Source organism: Plectropomus leopardus, chromosome 21, assembly GCF_026936395.1.
Source record: "Plectropomus leopardus strain MGB_pleo_1.0 chromosome 21, ASM2693639v1, whole genome shotgun sequence".
In the NCBI taxonomy this organism is placed as follows: domain Eukaryota; kingdom Metazoa; phylum Chordata; class Actinopteri; order Perciformes; family Serranidae; genus Plectropomus; species Plectropomus leopardus.
Genome location: NC_142196.1, coordinates 15,203,085 through 15,223,478, shown reverse-complemented (window position 1 = coordinate 15,223,478; position 20,394 = coordinate 15,203,085). Strand labels below are relative to the sequence as shown.

Sequence of the window (20,394 nt, the reverse complement as noted above, 5' to 3'; positions counted from 1 at the left end):
GAGGCACCATTTATGTCCATCCATCCCATTCTCGTGAATGACTTATCTTAAAAACTCCTTGAAGGAATTTCTTCAATTTTTGCCCAAAGTTTCACTTTAATTTAAGGATGAACTGGTGGGATGGTCAAGGGGCAAGGTCACTGTGGCCACTAGAACACGTTTTTGGCAATAACTCAAGGATTCGTGTGATAATTCTGACAAAATTTCACGCATATGTCAAGGTCAATTTAACTATGACATCATAATCTACAAAAACACATTTTTCTGGCCATTATTCTATGTCATAACACAGAGGGGGAGACATTTGCTTAGATACTTGGTTACACTAATCCTTGGTGCGTACCTTGAAACTGTGCTGATTGTGAAGATGTGTGTGAAGCATCCATGTTTTAGAATATGTAGCTTCTTTGCAGCAACATCCTTACTAGAAGTATTTTTAACTGTCATGGCTGCATATGAGTCTAGACAGACAGAGACGTAAACTGCTGCTTGTTTGGTTGGCGGTGGCGTTCAACTGCAAAGGGGTTATTCTAGCTCAATTTTACAAAACATAGCAAACTGCTCATTGCGTCAGTGTTACAGACTTTTTCTCTAAAAAAAAGTAAGAGACATTTACTGATTTAGAGGCAGAAATAACTGATTAAAGTACAAGTAAATAAAGTGAAGAATTTGTCCAAGCTTTCGATGACTACTTTCAGTTTTTAAGAAAAATATTTTATTTTAGTTTTTTCAAAATATACAAACAACACAGTCACCAATTGACAGAGCAAAAACACCCATTAACATCACGAATAACTAAAAAATATATGAACAGACAATAAAATCATTTTGCGGGCAACGATTAACATGAAAATGTTAAGTACAACAATACAATACAATAAAAGGAAAAAAGGGATGAGAGACAGGATAGTATTAATCATAATGACATGGACCTATTATAAGACTAGTGTTGTAAGAATAGTGAGACCATTATTCAATAATGGGATGGGAGATTCTCCATGTAGTTCATTAAAGGTTGCCATATTTTATAGAAAAGATGTATCTTATTCCTTAGTCAGCAAGTTATCTTCTAGAGGAATACAACTGTTCACTTCTGAGAGCCTCAGTCATACTCAGCTTTCAAACTCAAAGGTCTAGTGTGTAGGATTAGTGCATTCTAGCACTGAAGTTGCAGATTGCAACAAACTGAAATTTCTTCCGTGTGTCAAGCATGTTGGACAACTATGGAGGCCAGTGCAAAAACGCTAATGACTAATCTTAAACAGTGGACCTTTAATGCTGCAGATTTATGTTTGGTCTGTACTCAATAATATTACGATTCAGTACCTAGTCTTAGTTACACTATATTAGGACTGCTAAGGCCTAATTCTTCCCATATTTGTCAAAGGACAATGGTTAATATTTAAATGTATTCTGTCAGGTAGTGTATTGTGCTGTTGTAGGCCTGCAGATGCGTCACAGACAAGCAATGTGTCATTAACGCTCTCGTTTATTTTCAGAGGAGGGACCTAATAAAGTTTGCATGAGTTGTGAATGGTTCAATAGCGTGCAGTGGCCCTGTGCTCTCTCACCACGTGCAAACCGCTGCTTGATCAAAGACTTAAATAGATCAGATCTGTTTCTATTTCTTCCTGTCTCCTTCTCTCTTTCTCATTTTCTTCTCATGCCTTTTTTCTTTGTTTTTAATACTGTATCAAAACGTATCAAAGGTTTACACAATATGGATTCTGATGCTTCCTCTTTCATCTCTCAGAGCCGTCATTTTATATCAGCGTCCAAAACAAGGCTTGTGGTATATCTGCATTAAACACTGCACAGAATTTCAAAATACCTCTGCCTATGATAGGCTACTCATTAATGCCAGGAAGTTAGGGGAAAACAACTGGTTTACAATAAAATCATGTGTGGAGCAAGAATTTACGGAAGGGGTAAGACTTTCACAACAAAAAACATGTGGTGTTTATCATTATGGTGGTAAATAACTTGAGATAAAAATATCAGCTTTATGGGAACAGATTACTAATGAAGATATCCTGTTTACAGTAGAATGATAACATGATTCGTGGTGGACTTGTTGTGGGTGGATAAAGGGATAGTTCTGTTTTTTTGAAGTGGGGTTGTATAAGGTATTTATCCCTAGACAGAATATTACAGACAGTAGATGTCAGTCAACTGGAGCTCAGCAATTTACTGCTTTGGAGGGGTCAGCAACAAAGCCAATATCAGTTTAAGTGTATGTTACATTGAGAGTATTTTCAACTTTTTACTTTAACTCTTTAGCACCTGGACTGATATAAGCTGTCTTGTGCTATGTTCAGATGCTGCTCACAAGCATTTGTACCTCTGAAACTTACAGAAATTGCTTTGATTTATTTTTTAAATGTGGAGATACGTGGAGCTTTAGGATAAATGTCCCACAAACTGCAAAAAAAAAAAAAAAAAAAAAAAAGTAATAGGTGTCAGGAAAATAAACTAGGAGGGATTATTAGATTTTATCAAAAAACTAGGGAAATATGTCTAGAAACCTATATTTGCAATTTTTATAAATATTAATTATTTAAAATTCATTTTCATGTTACTTTTTTTAAATATAAATTTATGTTAGGGGAATTCCTTGATAAGTTAATTATTGCTTTTTGTATTCCTATGATCTTGAAAGAAATCAAGCCAATATGCTTAGGTGTCAAAGGGTTAATGTCAGAGTGATTTTCAATTGGAAGATTAAGCTTAAAAGCCAGATTTCATAGAGAAAAACTGTAATTTAACATCACAGCTGCTGGTCTACTGATTCCTTGATAGTCGGTTTGTTTGTGTTATTATGTGTCTAAAAAGGTTGGTTTGGACTCACCAAAGTCACACAATAACACAAACTTACTAACTAATTGAGGTGGCGGTAGACCAGCAGCTCCTGTGTTCAGTGAGCTGTTTTCTTAATGGAGACTGGTGACTTTGACTAAAGCATAGATGGGGAAGTGAAGCCACTGATGGTTTTCCAGTTGGAATTGGCTGTCTGGCAGAAATGTAAGGCAGTTAAAACACACTCAACATAGCACACACTTAACTGATATAGATTTTTTTGGGGGGGTTTTTTTTGAGTTGGCTAAAATACGTTTCGTATATACGGTAGGCTCACCAAGTTAGATATAAAAAAACATGCTGTTTTTCTACACGGGCTCACTCCAATAGCTGGCCGCCAGGTGTTTACAGTCCTGTAACTTCTTCTTCCACCAGTAGATGTATTTCATCTCAGCTGGCTGTTTCACCAGTAGAGACCGGAGACTGAGCTCTGGTGGTTCGTGCTGTGCATTACAAGCAATGAGTTTAATAGAAAGGGGAGTGCCTGTATTTATGACTGTATTGAAAAACATACCTTTGGGATTTCTAAATACCCAGCAGCCTCTAAGGCAGTAGCCCAATATACACAGACCATAGATAAGTACCCCAAACAACCCTATTTCAAAAAATGTGAACTTTCTTTTTAAAGGCTTTAACTCAGGAATCATTACATTTGGAACTTCCGTTTTGGCCACTGTCTCGCTGTGCATGCAGACCATCAACGAAATAACAAAGCTTCTTTATGGTTTGTAATGTTACATACTGCAGTCCTGCCACACGCTGATGTCATGACATGCCCCTGAACACCTCACAAAGTTAATTATCTTCCAACTCTCAATCAGTGTGAGGTCAAGAAAGGCTGAGTCGCAGCCTGTATCTTAAATTTTCCTTCTATTATTTAGAGAAATAACATGTGTAGAATGCTTAAGCTTAAAGCAACACAGGCACAATGTCACACAGTACACATGCACATTATTGAGCACGTGGACAAGGCAGTATGTGCTCTGCATTGTATCTCACTATAAAGGCTGGCCGCCATATAATCAGAGCTGATTAACCACAGAAACAGCAATCTAATTATGCATGTCAAAGAATTAAATGTTTTTGATCCCTAAAGGATTGTATACAAAACAGTCTGGAATAGATTTCAACTCAGTAATGTCTGAAAGCTGAATTTAGAGTACTGTTGCAGACGTTTTCGGCTTTGCATACTAAATGGATATTTGTCAGTGAATCGAAGCATATGCTTCAAATTTTTGCGCGTTGTTTGTATAGAAGGGAGAAAAAAGCAGAATTTGCTCCAAAACAAGGGAGTCAAGGTTTGTGAAATACTTGTCATGCTTCCTTTTGTTATTTATTTAACGTCACACATATACAGTTTTCCAGAAATACTCTCTCCTGATGAGTCATTCCTGAAATTATCCATCTCAAATGATAACTCCCAGGCCGGTTTGTTGAATCCCTTTTGCCAAGATTTTTAACAAAAAGCATAAAACACGGAAAAAATGACCCAGATGTTGATCACAGAAGTTGGCAGCATCACTTCTTTCACAAACAAAAATGTTTTTGAGACTACCAGTGAGGCAAACAAATGAGTTTTTGTCAGGAACAGGAACATTTTTTTCTTAGCGGGCTGTGCTTGCTGTATATCAACTTGGAACCTTCTCTGACGGAGGAAGCTGGATTCACCACAATTTACAGGGGCTATAAATATTGTCATCATTGCCCAGAAGAAGGATTAAAGCTAGCAGTCTCGCCCACTTTAATGCTCAGTAAAGTTTGTGAATCATCCGTCTTGTAGGACATGCTAACCCCACAGCACAGCCTGAGAATATGTAATAAAAAAATAAGCCTGGCTTTATCTTTGAATCTCTGCTCATTTACCAGAGTTTTGTGGGATTTGTGTTACAGTTGTTGTTTAAAAGCTGTTTTAAAAATAAGGTTTACCTCACTCCCTTAGTTACTTTATCCATAGACTCTAGTTTAAAACATGAAATCTTTATGTTGACTTGAATTATGTCCCTCTTTTTGCCTTCCAGAGGTTGAGAAGGATCTAGCCAAGCTGGCAGAAGTCGGGAAGATGACCACTCGGAGCACCAACAATCCGCACAGTAGCCTGCTCCACCCCCCTCTGCGCCACAGAACACTACCCGACACACTCCCTCTCACCAGCCTGCTCTCCAGACCCCAGTCCCCTGCTGGCAGCCTCTCAGGCAAGCCCTGCAGTGTGGGCCTCCCTCTGCTCAGCCCTAAGCCCACTTCCCTGGTCATGGGTCGGACTCAATCTCCCAGCAACCCCGGGAGCAGGACTCAAACCCCCAGAACACCCAGTAGGCCCCTGACCCCAAATAGTTTACTGACACGGTCCACCTTTAACACTGGATCTCATAAAGAGGTAACCTTCAGGAGGTCACGGAGCCGCCCTGTGACACCCACATGTCAGCCTACACATCCCCGACCGCTGCTCACGCCTCCTGGACTAAGCACTACAGACAGCCTTGGTGCCAGCCTACGGGCCTATTTGTCTGAGGTAAGACCTGAAACGGAGAGATACAGCTTTATGATCCAGAACACTTTGGTTACTCACTGTTCAGAGGTCATATAAGCAATATTGTAGATAAATTGTCCTAATATTGGATAATAATCAAGAAGGAGGCAAGGTGCCTTCACAAAGTCAATTATTTGTGACTCAGAGACAAGTATGGCCTATAAAAAATAATAATAATATTTTAGTGAGTATCAGTGCTGTAACTGTAACTTTTAAGGAATAGTTTGGATGAGATGAGATTAGATTAATTTTATTAATCCTGATGGAAATTGAAGGGCCAAGCAGTTCACAGAATAACACAACAAGACAATAACTAGTTAAAAACAACAGATAAAAACAGCAAACAGCTAAAAGAAAACAAGCCTAGAAAACAATAAAGGGCTAAAACCTAAAAATGAAAATCAGAAGGCAAAGGGTCGATAGCAGAAAAACTCAAATGTAAAAGAAAACACTGAGGATAAAGTGCATCATAAGTGCATAATTCCTGTGCAGATTAGTTTGACATATTGGGAATGTGCTGACTGACTTTCTTACCAAACATTACATGAGAAGATTGATACCATTCTCCAGTGTGACCATTAAATATGAAGCAACAGCCAGAAGACAGATAGCTAAACTCAGCATAAAGACTAAGAAATCGGTGAAAGTGTGGCTCTTGTCTGGCTTTTGACAAGAAAATGTCAATCTCTTCCTTAAACTGGCACATTGTCCTCCATGGCCATGGTGTGGGATCAAATACTACATATACAATGGAACCCATTTATAGTAATCATGATTACAGTGATCAGTCGCTTGTATGGATCACACAGCTTTGGACAGAATCATTCCTGTATACAAAAGCTGTTTATATAATATGCTTAAGGTAATTATGTAGTCTGCTTACACTCTTTCTTTTGGATCTTTTCATACATAATGACATACAAAAACAGAAAAGTCTTTTAAAAATATGATAATTTTATTTATTTATTTTTTGAACTCCCATGATACATAGCCTGGAAAGATTTCAATTTAAAAAGTCCTTCAAGCTGATGACAAATTGACAAAATGAGCCAACAAGATGCAGCAGTAAAACTGGGTGTTCTTCAGGCTACCTTGTTTAGTCTACTCACTCATGGGTGCTGATTGAGACAGAAAACGAATGTGCACCAGATAATGCTCATAATGCCCCCTTGAGATGCCCCCGATCACTATATGTATGTATTAAATAAACACATTTCTATGAGATATTAATCTGCTTGAGAGGTAAAGAAAAAGAAATATAGCTCTGTTATAATAATCATCTGCTTATAGTGATCAGTTTTATCCAGATGTGATCACTATAAGAGGGTTCCACTGTATTTAGCTATTTCCCAGATGTAGGATTTATCTAGCAGTGAAATAGATCAAGTGCAATACAGTGTGTAAAACAGAGAATAAAATTGTCATAAACTTTGGGTCATGGACTTGAAAATCACTTTATTGTCTTTTTTTTGTATGGTGAAAGTGATCAGTGTGTCAAAAAGGCTGGGTTCCCGTGTAAAGCTGCCTGTAGAATATGAGAACCTTTACACAGAAAGATTATGACGGAAAGCACCAGAACACACAATATCACACATGTGCAGAGCCTCACAAACACTCACACATGCGTCGTGTGGGGTTTAGTCATGGAGTCATGGAGGTCCATACAGTAGGATGTCATTTTATTGTGGAAAAATGAGTCTGGCATAAAAGGAGGATTTTCAATGGGATTTCTTTCGTATATTCCTTTCATGATTTAGTTAACAGCGCCGCTGTTAAATACGAGACCTTTTTGAAGGCTTTATTAATGGTGGGCAGGAATTTGCAGTCCCTCTGTATACTCTTTGACAGTTATGCTAGTTGACACCTACTGAGATTATCCAAAACACCCAGTGCACCCAGTCTGCTTTTATTGAGGCCACCTGGTCCCACGTAGGACTATAGGAGGCCTGTTAAGAAGGTTAAGAAATCCTGAAACTTTTTAAAGTACTGGATAGGCCTGTTTTGATAATTACTGCTATAAATGATACATATGTTGTCCAGAAAAAAATGCAATAGCAGATATTATTGTCCTTTCAAGAGCGATTTATGCCAATGATATACCGATAATATAACAGCATATTAATGCAAGTAAACCCTATTAACTTTTGATAAGAACAGAAATTACATCAAAACATGTCCCAGCATATTTTTTTTTCTGTTATTCATCATAATCACTGTGGGGAAAAAAACTCTTAGGTGCTGCGTCTTATAGTGTTTGGGAAAACCCTGCCGTTCATTCTGGCATCATGTTAGCCAAAATGTTGGTAACAAACAAATGCGCATGTAAACACAAGGTCAATATGGTACGATATATGGAGGTTACCTCTGTCATTTTTTCTGACCTTAATAAGCTGATAATGTGATCATCATGACAGGCCTCACTCCATGTTTTTAGCACAAAAAAAATATAATATAATAATAATAATAATATAATAATATAAAGAAAAATATGAAAAATATGAAAAAGTGTTTTATATGTAGGGCATGGGGCAATTTATTTAGTTTTGCCTTAGCACTACTGAAAAGATTCAGTAGAAAGAAGTTTGTGTCTAAGTTTTTGACATCTTTAGCTGAATGTTAAATGAAGAATTTTCTGTACATATCTTTATGTTGACCCATTGCTTCTTTTCATGTGGTCATTGTCACTTTTCATGTAATACCATTGGTGCCTTAAGCAGAGCGAAGAAAATATGTATCACTTTGAATGTGAAGACAAAAGTAGTTCAGATTTGATGCTAGATATCTAAACACTGTTAAATGTGATCTTGCAGCTGGAATTAATACATATTTCGGTAAATATGTTTTCCTTTCATTCACCACAAGACCTTAATTAAGACGTGAACAGTTTATATGAGAGAAACAAACAGATGGATACATTAACAGATTGACTGACAGACTGATTCAAACAGAAAACAGACGATTGTCTTTTTCCAACCGTACTTTCTATCTCTATTTTCCTCTGTCCATTATCTCCACAGAGTATGAGTTAACACAGTCTTCATTTCTGTTCTGCTCTATTTTCCATATCAGGATGAGTTTTACCAGCAGTTACAGGCCATCCGACAGCCTTGGCATATTCCCAGTGACACAGACAGCGACATCCTGGAGCCTCCTGAACAGGACAAGAGTGAGTGACCGACCTTTTTTTTCTTTTTTAAACCTTACATGTGACTGTTTATCATCTCCTCATGCAGGTTCCCTTTACTGGGAGTTTCATGCCTCTTAGTTGATACCGCAGCTCACAAATTTGACAAATTGACGCTCTAATGTTTTTACCTTCCCAGAATTTTTTTCTCCTTGTAGGTCGTGGGGCTCATTTCATGACTGTAATGTCACTTTACCGCTGTGGGCAACTAATGCATTAAAGTGGCTACAGATCTATTAAAAAGTGGAGATTAATGTGCAAGAACTCCTTGTAAATTTTTGAGATGGAACAAAAGGGCTGACACATGAAAATTTTTCACAGTAGGGTGAAATCCTCAGGGCTTTCATAGGGGGGAAACGTTGTCATGTAAAATTTCCTTTCTGGCATTATTTAAGAGATGTATCTCTATCAGGATCCAGTTGATCGACACGAACAGTTCTTGCTCAAAAGTCATAAACCCAGTCATAGTAGTGGTCTGGCTGGGATACAGTGCAGCATATTACTTTGGCGGTGAGCATGACAGAATTAGATCAGACCTCCTTGGATGTTCTACTGCATAAATCATATGAATGTATGTGTCTGGTATGATTGGCTTGCAGCTTCTCAATTCACTGAGGTCCACTCGCAAAATATAAAATGTATCCTCTTTTAACCTTAGTTAGCATATTGTGAAACTTCTCTGATCCTCCTAGTTTTATTTAGTGCAGCTATAATATTAATTCATACAAACATCTAAGTTATGCAAATATTCATATTTCTGTAGAACAAGTAGCTTTAAAGGCCTGGTGTGTGCAGCATGAACATGTTCAACAGATCTGCTCTTGGATGTAGTCCCCATGTGCATGGGTATATTTGAAAAAAAAGTGGGGTTTTTTTTTATGCATTTTGGCCTTTTGTCCACACGCAACCTGTGTTTGAGGTCACTGGAAATGCACATTTTATAAACTCCTTCCAGGATGAAGTTATTCAGAAACTCAGTCTTTAGTGCTGATATGTAGACGGCACTGATAGAAGTTTTTGGTTTGTAACGACAAAGTGTGCGCTGTTATCTCTTTCGTAAATCGTCAGTGAGGCAACACTTGCTGCAGTTGCAGACATGGCCAAACTAGTGCTGGCTTAAACCCTTCTGACGGGACTTTTTACATGTTAACACACAAATGTGCAGTTGCTCTTCCACTATATTGGGGAACAGAGGCATCAGAATGGGCTATGGAGGTCACTGCTTCAAGTAGTCTTGTGGTAATAGCTGTTTTGCTGGGCTTTGCTGCCTGTGGCTTTGGCATTCTTTTGACAGCGCTTCATGTGTGTTTGCATTTTCATGTATGTAGTAGTGATGAGGACATGATTAGTTTTTGGAAAAAAGAGAAAACCCCTGTTTCCAAAAAAACCTATGTAAGTGTGGATCAGGCTTTAGTCTTACCAACAGAGGAAATTATATATAACATTTGTCCAGGTAAAAATGTCACAGCATCACCAAAAACATGATGACTAATCCTCTTGGGACAATGAAAGTCCATCAGTGCTATTAGATAGATGTCTTTTTCTTTTTTTTTTAGATATCTTTTCGACGAGAGTGTTTGTCAAGGAGAAAATTCTGACCCTGTCATCCAAATTTTATGGTAATCTGGCGTGTAGTTGTCAAAATATTTTGCTTTGGACAGATGTGTTGGATGGATAGACCAATCAACTGCGTAACCAGCAGACTGACAAAATGACCTGCATTGCCATGTTTAGATACCACAACTGGGGAAAAAGTGGCAGTCCTGTAGTTAACTGACGCAGTCCAAAAGTCTTACATTCAGTGAATTAAGAAATGTTCTCAAATTAACGTTGCCTTGTTTTTTCAATAAACAAAACATCAGCATCCGCTACTCAAACTAAAAATCAAGTGCATGTGGGACTCAAAAAGGCGGCGTTCATTGATGTTATGACAAAAGAATTCCAGTCAAACAAAAGATCAAGCAGGCAAATGGTTGTCACATGGAAATGTAACCCTCCTGACAAGCTCCTCCAGAGGGTCACTGCTTTGCCAAATGTGTATCTTGCAAAATAAATGGATAAATTTTCCTAATAGCCCGTGGGGGCCTGCTCTAAGTTTTGGCAATGGTAACGGTATGTTGAGAAAGGATATGAGCCACACATTGAATTAGAGGAGGCTCAGACGCATGAGAGAGAGACTGACAGGGAAAAAGAGACCCAACAGCCACAAGACGTGACAAAGCACTTTCTGGCGTGAGAGAGGGCCCACAGGACTATTCGCTGAAATCTGGTTTGGTACAGTTTGTCTTTTGGTGTGCATGTGTAAGTGTGTGTATTAAACATGTGAGTGATTGCATTAGTCAGAGTAAGACTTTAAAATTGTTTTCAGAGTGCATTTTACCCCCTTAATCTTTTCAGGGGTAATATTTTGACCTATGAAATAATAGAGCTGAGATGCATCCTGGCAACTGAACACTCCATTTGTCCCGCTAAGATTTTTTTAGACTTATTATCTACAAACAAAGGAACAGAGTAACAATCAGAGAATTCCCACCTCAACGATTTCTACATTACTCAAACAGTATTTAGAGGAAAAATACAAAAATGTCCTGCTTTTTTGACTCATATTTTATTTCACAGCCATTTCACGAATTTCCAAGAGCATTTCAAACACAAGTAGGGACACGTGTGAGTGTTTGAGCCTGCTCATGTACCTGTGTGTGCATGCGTGTCCACGAATATGGGCCTCGCTTCATTAGCGCAGTGACACCCTCTTCACTGTATCACAGCAGATGTGTCTGAGCTGGCGCCAAGTGTATGTTGAGTGCTAAATAATGGCGGAAAAATCCTATAGCTATTTCCTGTTATTCTATAAACTTCCACAATGGAAAACCACACATACCACAGTGGAGATGAAAGAAGTCTGTACTTTTCCGCACTCCTGACCCCACTGTCCTTTATGGACGTGGATCAGCACATGAATGAATTGAGATGTGTATAGTGGGAATTAAATCATTATGTGACCATTTTTATTATAAAGCAGGTATAGGTGCTATATCAATACTGTGATAAAGTATAAAAGTATAAAAGTGCTTAATCCACAGGGAAATGCACACAGTTGATATCAAGAAATATTTTCCGTTAAACGAGCCGTTAGGACTTTTGTGAAGTTGTGATATTACAACTATATTACATAAAGGTAGAAACTGCTGCTACAGTGCTGTTAACAGTCATTTCCCAGCTGCAGTGATGGTGCAGCGATGCCAAGAACGCAGATGTAAAAGACATGAAGAAAATCAGAGCAGGCTTTGCTTTTTTTGGTAGGGGTTTAAAGAGACAGGTGCTAAAACTGAGTGTTTCAAATGGAGAATAAATGCAGGTATATTCAGGTAGACATTACAAGCAGAATACATTAAGCATGTAAACGTGTTCTAGTAAAAATCCAAAAATACAAGTTTGAACCTGAAAAAAAGAGCATAATATGGGCCCTGGAAAATGAAATGATGTGGATTTGCCTCAGTTAGGATGGAAAGTCTACTGTGTAACTGACTTGGGAGAGTATTAACTGTTTTGCTTATTCACTCTTTGCATATAGTTGAGCCAAAATTGATGACATTCTCATATAGCCTGATTAACATGAAGCTACAGCTGCCTACGCTTTTGAAAGAACCGGACTGTTTCAACCCTGTTTCCACTCTTTGTGTGAAACTGAGCTGCTGGACATAGCCTGAGAATTAAGACACAGTATGAGTGTTTCGCTTTTTTCCATATAACTCTTAGCAAAACTGCAAATAAGTATATTTCCCAAAATATGGAACTATTCCATATTGCCATCATGCTGCTCCATGACACATTTTCTGTCTTTATTTTTCCACAGGTGCTGCACGAGATGCAAATAAGAGATCTGTGTTTTCAGGTGAGAATCTGAACAGTTAGAGCCTTCACAGCCTGAAACCCAGAGAGACAGGCTCACCTCAGAATGTGCTGTTTAGTTTGGGTCACCAGAAACCAATTTTGCTATTGTAAGCAACAGCCTAAAGTTTAGAGAACCTCAATGTCTGTCAGTGACTTTATTTGTAGAGCCACAACATGCTACCCAAATAACTACCAATGGTGAGTCGAAGCCTCCACCTTCATTTATGGTGCGTTCAATTACCGTCACAGGCTAAATGGAGGGCACAGTGGCTCTGAAATGCCATTGGTGGAGGCCGGCCGTGTGTGGAGACAGGAACACTGTTGCCCAGTTCCATTAAGTCACTTGGGTTCTGAGTTTACACGCAGCAGACAGCGTCAACTCTCAGCGTCAACATTTGTGAGAAGGAGAAAGTCTGTCTGGTTTGAGGTTGTCTGCGGTTCTCCTTCTTGTGGCTCTGGAGGTGCCCACAGTTCCCAGTGTCACTGTGCCAGTCTGGAGGGAGATCTGAGAGCAGGCTGCTGCTGCTTGGCTATCAGAGAGGCCAGAGCATCACCATGGCAACCAAACTAAAAGCTCGCTGCTGAAGTCACCCCAATCACTGCTCTCCCAGAACTTACTGTGAAATATGGCCGTTGGAACACCAGGCAGCAGCAGGCCTCATTTTCCACCTCATGTTTATCTATGACATGTTCAAATATTAAATGGCTGTTTCATAGTAATTGCCCCAGTTATTATTCTTATTAGCGGTTAAATGTGTCTGATTTTAGTTTCTAGGAGACTGATGTTTTTGTCTTTCATTTTTCACAGGCCTATAGTGACGAAGACCAGAGACATTGATCCAATCAAACTATTATGCAAACCGCTGGACATTTTGAATATGTCTACAGAGACGATTATTTTTGTAATTCATATGAATGGTGGAAAAAAAAAAGATTGTATACTTTTTTCACAGATATTTCATAGGCATTGTACTGTAACTGTATGATAAAATGTCAAAAGATATTACTTCAGAGTATGGAATATAACATTTATTTTTGTTTGCTCTATAGCATGCTATTGAACTTCCACGTGGAGTCCAGAAACAGATGCATTTTGTTGTTGACAGACTCTTTTTCTAGGCCTAGTGCATATTCACATTGTGAGGGCAGCACACTCATGTTAAGAAAGTGTTTATTGATATGCACTGTTAAAAGATGTAGTGTTGTGGAGGGAACACAAGGAATGCTGTTATGTTAATTAAAACGATTTGGTGCACATGTCCCCAGTCTTTTGATGTTATGTGCTTCCTTTTATATGAATTTTAACATGCAAACACTAAAAGAGGAGTTCAGTTCATTTTTTCATTGTCATGCCGTCTCATTAAAAAACACGCTGAAGTCATTATTTAAATGACTAAAGCTGTCATAACACAGGCTCTGTTAAATCCAGCCTTTTCCAGATACATGATCTGTCTAACTTAGTGTCTCTCACATGTACTTTGGTGCTAACGGAGACACACAAATCTGTTTTGACCATGACTACATTGCTCCTGTGTGTTTGCCTGGGCACGTGTCGGTTAAACTGTGGTTGTCTGAGTGTTACACACAGGCGACGTCGGCCCCAGAGACACACACACACACACACACACACACACACACACACACACACACACACACACACACACCATGGGCACACCCTCCAGCCTGACACAATCTGATCCCAACGTTTGAACCCTACTGAGTTTTGTGGTATTGTATGCCCAACTTTTCAGTCTGTCTCTCGGGATGTGGTCTACAAACTACTCTGTCTCATTTCATTGACGGTAATTCCTGTAAAAGGATGTGTGAGAGGGCTAATCATTTAAAACCCCATCCTGTAAAACATGGAATGCGGATTTAAGGGATAGTACCAATTTTTTGAAGTGGGGTTGTTAGGGGTACTTTTTCATAGACAGGATATTACAAACAGTAGATGTATGTTGGCACGCCCCAAATTTGGAGAAGCAGGCTGGTGTTCAACATGGAAGCTGAGCATTTTACTGTTGTGGAGGGGTCTGCAACAAAACATATTTTTGCGACCTAAAAATCGTCTTACCCAAAACTTTCAATGTTATGTGTGTGCTATATATATATTAAATATATATTTTTTCACTGCTTTACCTTAATGTCCAAATAAGATTTCCAACAGAAAATTTAAGCTGTTATAATGCTTTCCTCAAGGCCAGACTCCATTGAGAAAAACAGTGATTTAACTGCTAAACACAGGAGCTGCTGGTCTACCACCACCTTAGTTAGTTTGTGGTGTTGAGTGGCTTTGGCATTTAAAAAGGTTAGTTTGGATTCACCAATAACACATTAACACAAAACTAACCAACTGATTAAAGCAGTGTTAAGCAGCTCCTATATTCAGCAAACTAAAATGACTATTTTTCTCAACAGAGTCTAGTGGTTTTGATGAGAGAAGACATGGAGAACAGAAGCCGCAAACAGCTTCCCCTTCAAAATGGGCTCTCTGACCCGAAGTTAAAGCAATGAAATGATGTCAGTGTAGCATACACTTAGACTGATACTGATTTTTTTTTTAGGTGGAACTTTTTTAGATGGCTGAAATATGTTTCATTGTTGAGCCCCATCCACAGTAATATATCACTTAGCTTCTGTCTTCTTCTCCAAACTGAGACCATACTAACTGATATCTACTGTATGTAATTAAATGACTATGGATAAGTACTTCATACAATCCCACTTAAAAAAAATCCAAACTATCACTTTAATGTTCCACATATTTCAGCACATCATGTGCTTTTTGGAAAGGGATGCGGTTTTAAAAGATCTGTGGAAGAATTTAAGCACATGGCATAATCGAGTCACATTGGTGCCTTGATCTAATCTTCGTATCACTATAAACAACATTTTCCTGTCAGAGAAGGGAAATGTCTTGCATGGCATATTATAATTTTCACATTTCATATTCCATTTTCACACCGTTGCAGAGGAGTCTGGAGTGTGATTGCTATCTGTTCCGAACACCGGTGCACTAACTCCGTTTATACTATCAATATTTTCTCTGAGTTCATATGTCTCCTCTAGTCTTTCATTTATGTCAGCAAAATATCAAGACGTGAGGAATCTGGAATAAGGCGAGACAGTTTGTGAGATGAAGACTTAAATTACTGCCACAGATGTCACACAAAGACAGCGCTCTGATGCTTTCCCCCCTCTCTGTGTATCTTTGAATGTCTCAGTATGTCACAACTTATAAAGATGAAATGGTGGGACCATAACAGATACCTCTTTCACCACATCTTGCGTTGTATCATATATCAGATTATAGCCATATGACTTCCCAATGATTGCTCCAAAAATGAAGATTAATTTCATGCTGCTCGTACATAATCATTCAGCTCAAACTGCATATATCTTTATCAGTCACATATGTCATGTTGTTGAGAATCAGAGAGATTGGGTTTCATAACATTAATACCATCTCTCAGGAGTCTGAATCCTCCAGTATCTTCTTAAAGTGTGTTTACTGTGCCGGCTTTATACACCAGGCCCGTTCAAAGCAACTGCAAGGGCCACCCAGGAACAGCGGCAGACATCACTGTACTTACAGGGAGATCCGGACCACCATCAATGGTCAGCAGACTGACCCAGGTCTTAATTTACAACTGAACAGACTGGGATTTATCCTGACGTACAGCACAAATAAATCTATGGTGGAAGTGAGGTATGCTTTGAAGGCAAGAAGTCACTGTTATTTGCTGCTTGAAATGAAAAAGCCATTTTTTTTCTGCAACTATAACATAAGAAAAACATAAATAGCTAGTTCTTTAAACTACAGTATGTGTGACTACGGAAAAAATCCACATTAAAACCCTTTTTGGTGAGGACTCCTCTGCAGAAGCACCCGGGGAGGTTTGAGTGGCTGTTTTTCATGGTAATTTAAAACATCATCAACAATCTGGATTTTGTTTTCTGTGTTCATGGAAGTGAATTCTCTGTTCTTACACAGCTAATGAGATCAGCCTCCATTGTTCTTTGGCTGTTAATTTATTCAAGTCTGTCATTGACATGCAAGTTAAAGTGTTGCTCTGTGCTGTTATTTGAAGCCATGGTAGAGGTTTTGCTGTACAAAAATTGCTTACTTTAAAATTTCTTGTTCTAAATGTTCATTGATGCAGGAAAAGCCAAAATAAAAAGTGTAAGTCTGATCCATGTCATTGCTCACAGAACAGATCCTGACACTTGAATTGTTCTGCACCACTGCAATGATGGGTGTAATATTACTCCAATCTTGAGTATATATTTTGTTAACCCTATGGTATTTAGAGTTGAGTTTATGATTAATAAGAACTATTAAAGAAAAGAAAAAAACACTGTCTGTTGGTTTCAGTCACATATAAAATGCCTAAATGATCATGAAAACTATATTTTGGGTGAAAATGAGCATTGCACTTCAAAGGATGTGCAGCCATTGCCTTACTTTCATGGGATGTGTTGCTGTTTATTTATAACAAAAAAAATGTTAACAATTTTTTTCAGTCACTACTACAATCAAATTGAGCCCTAATGTGTGTTACAATAAATTATGATTTTTACAAGAAATGGCTCAAACTGTGACCATTAAAATAATACTTATGCATATTTGAACATGCTTAGTCTTAAAGCTGTTTATTTTGCAAGGTATACAAATAACCTTTCTTAGTTCCAGCAGTGGCGCCACCAAGGGGTGACCAGGGGGAGCCACGGCCAATTCCTGGGAATTCTTTTGTTATTTGCAATCAATGTGCTTCTTCAAAATAAAGCTGTTTTTGTGTTTTTATGCAAAAAAGACAATTGGCCCATTTAAAAAGCAATAAACTACCTGACAAATAACATATCTAAACAGGATCATTATGGAACTCAAAATGTTAACTTCATGCTGTTAGTGGATGCACATCAAATAATTTGTAACATTTCTACATAAAAAAACTAAGTATATCTGCATATGATTCCTTCACTCTCATATTGACATAGTTTTCAACTTCAACCACATAACAGAAATCCTGAAATTCAGTTATGACTTTTGGTTTTGGTGTGCCACCCCAAGATTTTCAGTGGCCCCAGCTGGCCACCCTTATGGAAAATTTCTGGGGGTGCTGCTGGGTCCCAGATGCTGGACTGGTATGACCTGCAATTTTGACTGCAGCCACTACAGCAAATCACAACACAGCCCAACTCTGTTTAAAAGCTCATCTGTAGCAAATGATCAGAAACGGGGAATTGTACAGTCTTGCACTTTTGAACTTTTAATGATAAACCTGTACTCTATTTGATTTCATATTTTATATATGTATAACTTTTAGTCTGTGGCTATGTTTTCTATTTAAAATTGATTAATTTTATGTCTACCAAAGCCTTAAAGTGCCCTGACTTGTCAGTCAAGTGGAATTATGAGAAAAAAAACTTTAAGTTGGATAGAAAAAAAAAATAAAGGGCACAAGTTTTTAATAAAAATGAGTGCTGTTTTGAAAACATTTTCATATTTCTCATAGACATTCCAGCAGTTATAATAATATAATAAAATATTCCATCTGCTACACAATAAAAAAAAAGTAGCAAGTGTCAGAAGTTGCAAATCTGTTTTTTGAACCAAACATGTCTGGCGGAAATCTTTACATTATTTGGGGAAAATGTTTTTTTGTTTGTTTGTTTTGGTTCTCTCAATTACCCAAGGAAATAAGACAAAATGTTTTTTTTATATATATATATATATATATATATATATAAGTGATTTGGTGATGATTTTAGTAAAGTACATCATAGGCCTGAATAATGTACCTTTAGCAATAAAAAAAAGAATATTGTCCGAGGGAACATCATAGGAAACCTCTCACTGATTCCACTAACAAAAAGGCAAGACACTTGAAATCTGTATGTTTAACAATGTTTGTTATTTAATATGATATCCCCCTGGCTTTGTGTTATTGTTTTATGCCTATTTGTTTTTGTTAAATTGCACACGGTGTTTTTGTTACTTTGTTACGTTATTTTTGTTACTTTGTTACGTTGTTATTTTTGTTGTGTAAATAAAGAATGACCAAAAAAAAAAAAAATAGCTATCACTTCCGGTTTCCATCTTCATTTGAAACAACTACCTGGTCCTGCGACCTGTGCGGTTTGTTTCTTCCACTCTTTGAGAACTCCTTCAAATGTTCTCAAAACAGCGCTAAGAGTTGTCTAAGTTTCGCTTGTAATGTTATTTGAGTAAAAACACGTAACTAGTTCTGTTATTCAAATGTTTTAAGCGGAAAGGGCTCATACGATGACTGCAAGAGAGGCGCAGCGTTCAAGTCCGGCACTAAAGGACGCCGTTAAGGTAAGATTGTTTATGTTATGTTATGTTGTTGGTTTGCTGTTTTAAATGCACACTTATTACCGAACAGAGACATTAACCGTCACTCGTGTTGTTAAATTAAAATTATACGATCTGAAAAGCTTGTTCTTCGCCTGTATTAGTGTTATTGCGCAACATTGAAAACCACCCCGGGGACTCACGATGCTGAAGTTAGCTTCTGATTCGGCAGTCGTGAACCATAAACCTGTCGACCACATAACTAACAAAGCGCAAGCTCACTTCAGCATCGTGAGTACCTCAGTGGTTTTAAACGTCGCTCAATAACAGTAATACGGGCCAAGACCAAGCTCTTCAAACAGTATAATGTTAACTTTACAACATGCGTGACGCTTCATTAATGGAAAAGTATCATATATTGCGTAGTGATCGATTCTCGGCTTTTTGCACCTCATACTGTTGTGAAAAAAATGTTGGCTAAAGCTAAAGCCCCGACTCTGTCTGAAACCCACTTTCACATTTTTAAAACCCTTATTCTATTGGTTCACTTTAGATCAGGTCTCTGTCAAAAACAGCTTTACCAAGGCGGGTCAAATCTGGTCTAGATTATACCAGAAAGGCTGAAGATGGTTTGAAATACAGCTTGGTATTTGTGAAACATATTGTATTTGTGAAAATGCAGAAAAGAAGGATTTCATAGCTTTTTTCCCCCACATTGACCACTTTAGACCAGGTCTCTGTCAACCACTATACTAAGACTGGTCAAATATGGACTAGATTATCCCAGAGAGGCTAAATTTTATTTAAAACAAAGTTTCAGATTTGTGAAAACTTTACACTATTTGTGAAAATGCTAAAATAAGGTAGATTTCACTGCTTTATTTGCATCTAATGTTAGACCACATTGAACCAGGTCTCTCTTGAAAACCACTATACTTAAACAGGTCATACATGGGATAAAAAGCAATTAAATCTTCATTTTTTTGCATTTTCATATATAGAATAAAGGATTTACAAATGTGAAAATGGGTTTCAGACAGCATCAGGGCTTTACCTTAAATGTCTAACATGCTTTCACAACAGTAAGAGGTGATAAAAGCAGAGGACCGTAGATTTCGAAACTGCACAAGAGTTTCAGTGTTTGCTGTGATAACATTTAATGATCCCTCTAACATCTATTGTTAATGTTGCCTACAAGGAAAATCCAGTGTGTGGATTTTCGTAGCTTTTTGTGTTTTATTTATGAAGCATGTAAGATTATATTTTAAGTAGTAGGAACACATCTTAAATCAATTTTGCATTATAGTTTGAACTGTTAAAACCCCAAGGAGCAGAATGAGAATAGTCTTTGACCATCCTTACCAACACTGTAAACATTGTAAACCAGAAGATATCCATCACTGTTGTGTGGATAGTTGAGGCTGTTATGTTTGGCAGGACTTGTGAAGTGTTGAAGGACAAACTGCCTGTATTAAACAAGTGTTATGTTGTTTCTAGCTGAATAGTTTTCCTAACATTTTCAGCTGTTTGTCGTGGCAGTTTGTTGGCCCTCTCTTACAACTACACGATATAGTAGTACAGACATCTGTTTATTTAATGCTTTTTCCATAAAAATCA

The 20,394-nt window shown here is 37.9% G+C and overlaps 2 protein-coding genes across 4 annotated transcripts in view; both read left to right on the top strand.

Annotated features, from left to right (window-relative positions):
- c21h8orf34 (chromosome 21 C8orf34 homolog) overlaps window positions 1-13,722 on the top strand; it is a 75,314-nt gene extending 61,592 nt beyond the window's left edge. For both annotated transcript variants that reach the window (XM_088072195.1, XM_042510609.2), the window contains exons 12-15: window positions 4,875-5,365; window positions 8,453-8,549; window positions 12,424-12,462; window positions 13,270-13,722. In XM_088072195.1, coding sequence (XP_087928321.1) covers window positions 4,875-5,365; window positions 8,453-8,549; window positions 12,424-12,462; window positions 13,270-13,277 — 635 coding nt within the window. In that variant the 3' untranslated portion in view covers window positions 13,278-13,722. The remainder of the gene's footprint in view (window positions 1-4,874; window positions 5,366-8,452; window positions 8,550-12,423; window positions 12,463-13,269) is intronic.
- Window positions 13,723-18,553: 4,831 nt separating this feature from the next.
- sulf1 (sulfatase 1) overlaps window positions 18,554-20,394 on the top strand; it is a 98,919-nt gene continuing 97,078 nt past the window's right edge. For both annotated transcript variants that reach the window (XM_088071715.1, XM_088071714.1), the window contains exon 1: window positions 18,554-18,801. The gene's annotated coding sequence lies outside the window, so the exon portion shown is untranslated. The remainder of the gene's footprint in view (window positions 18,802-20,394) is intronic.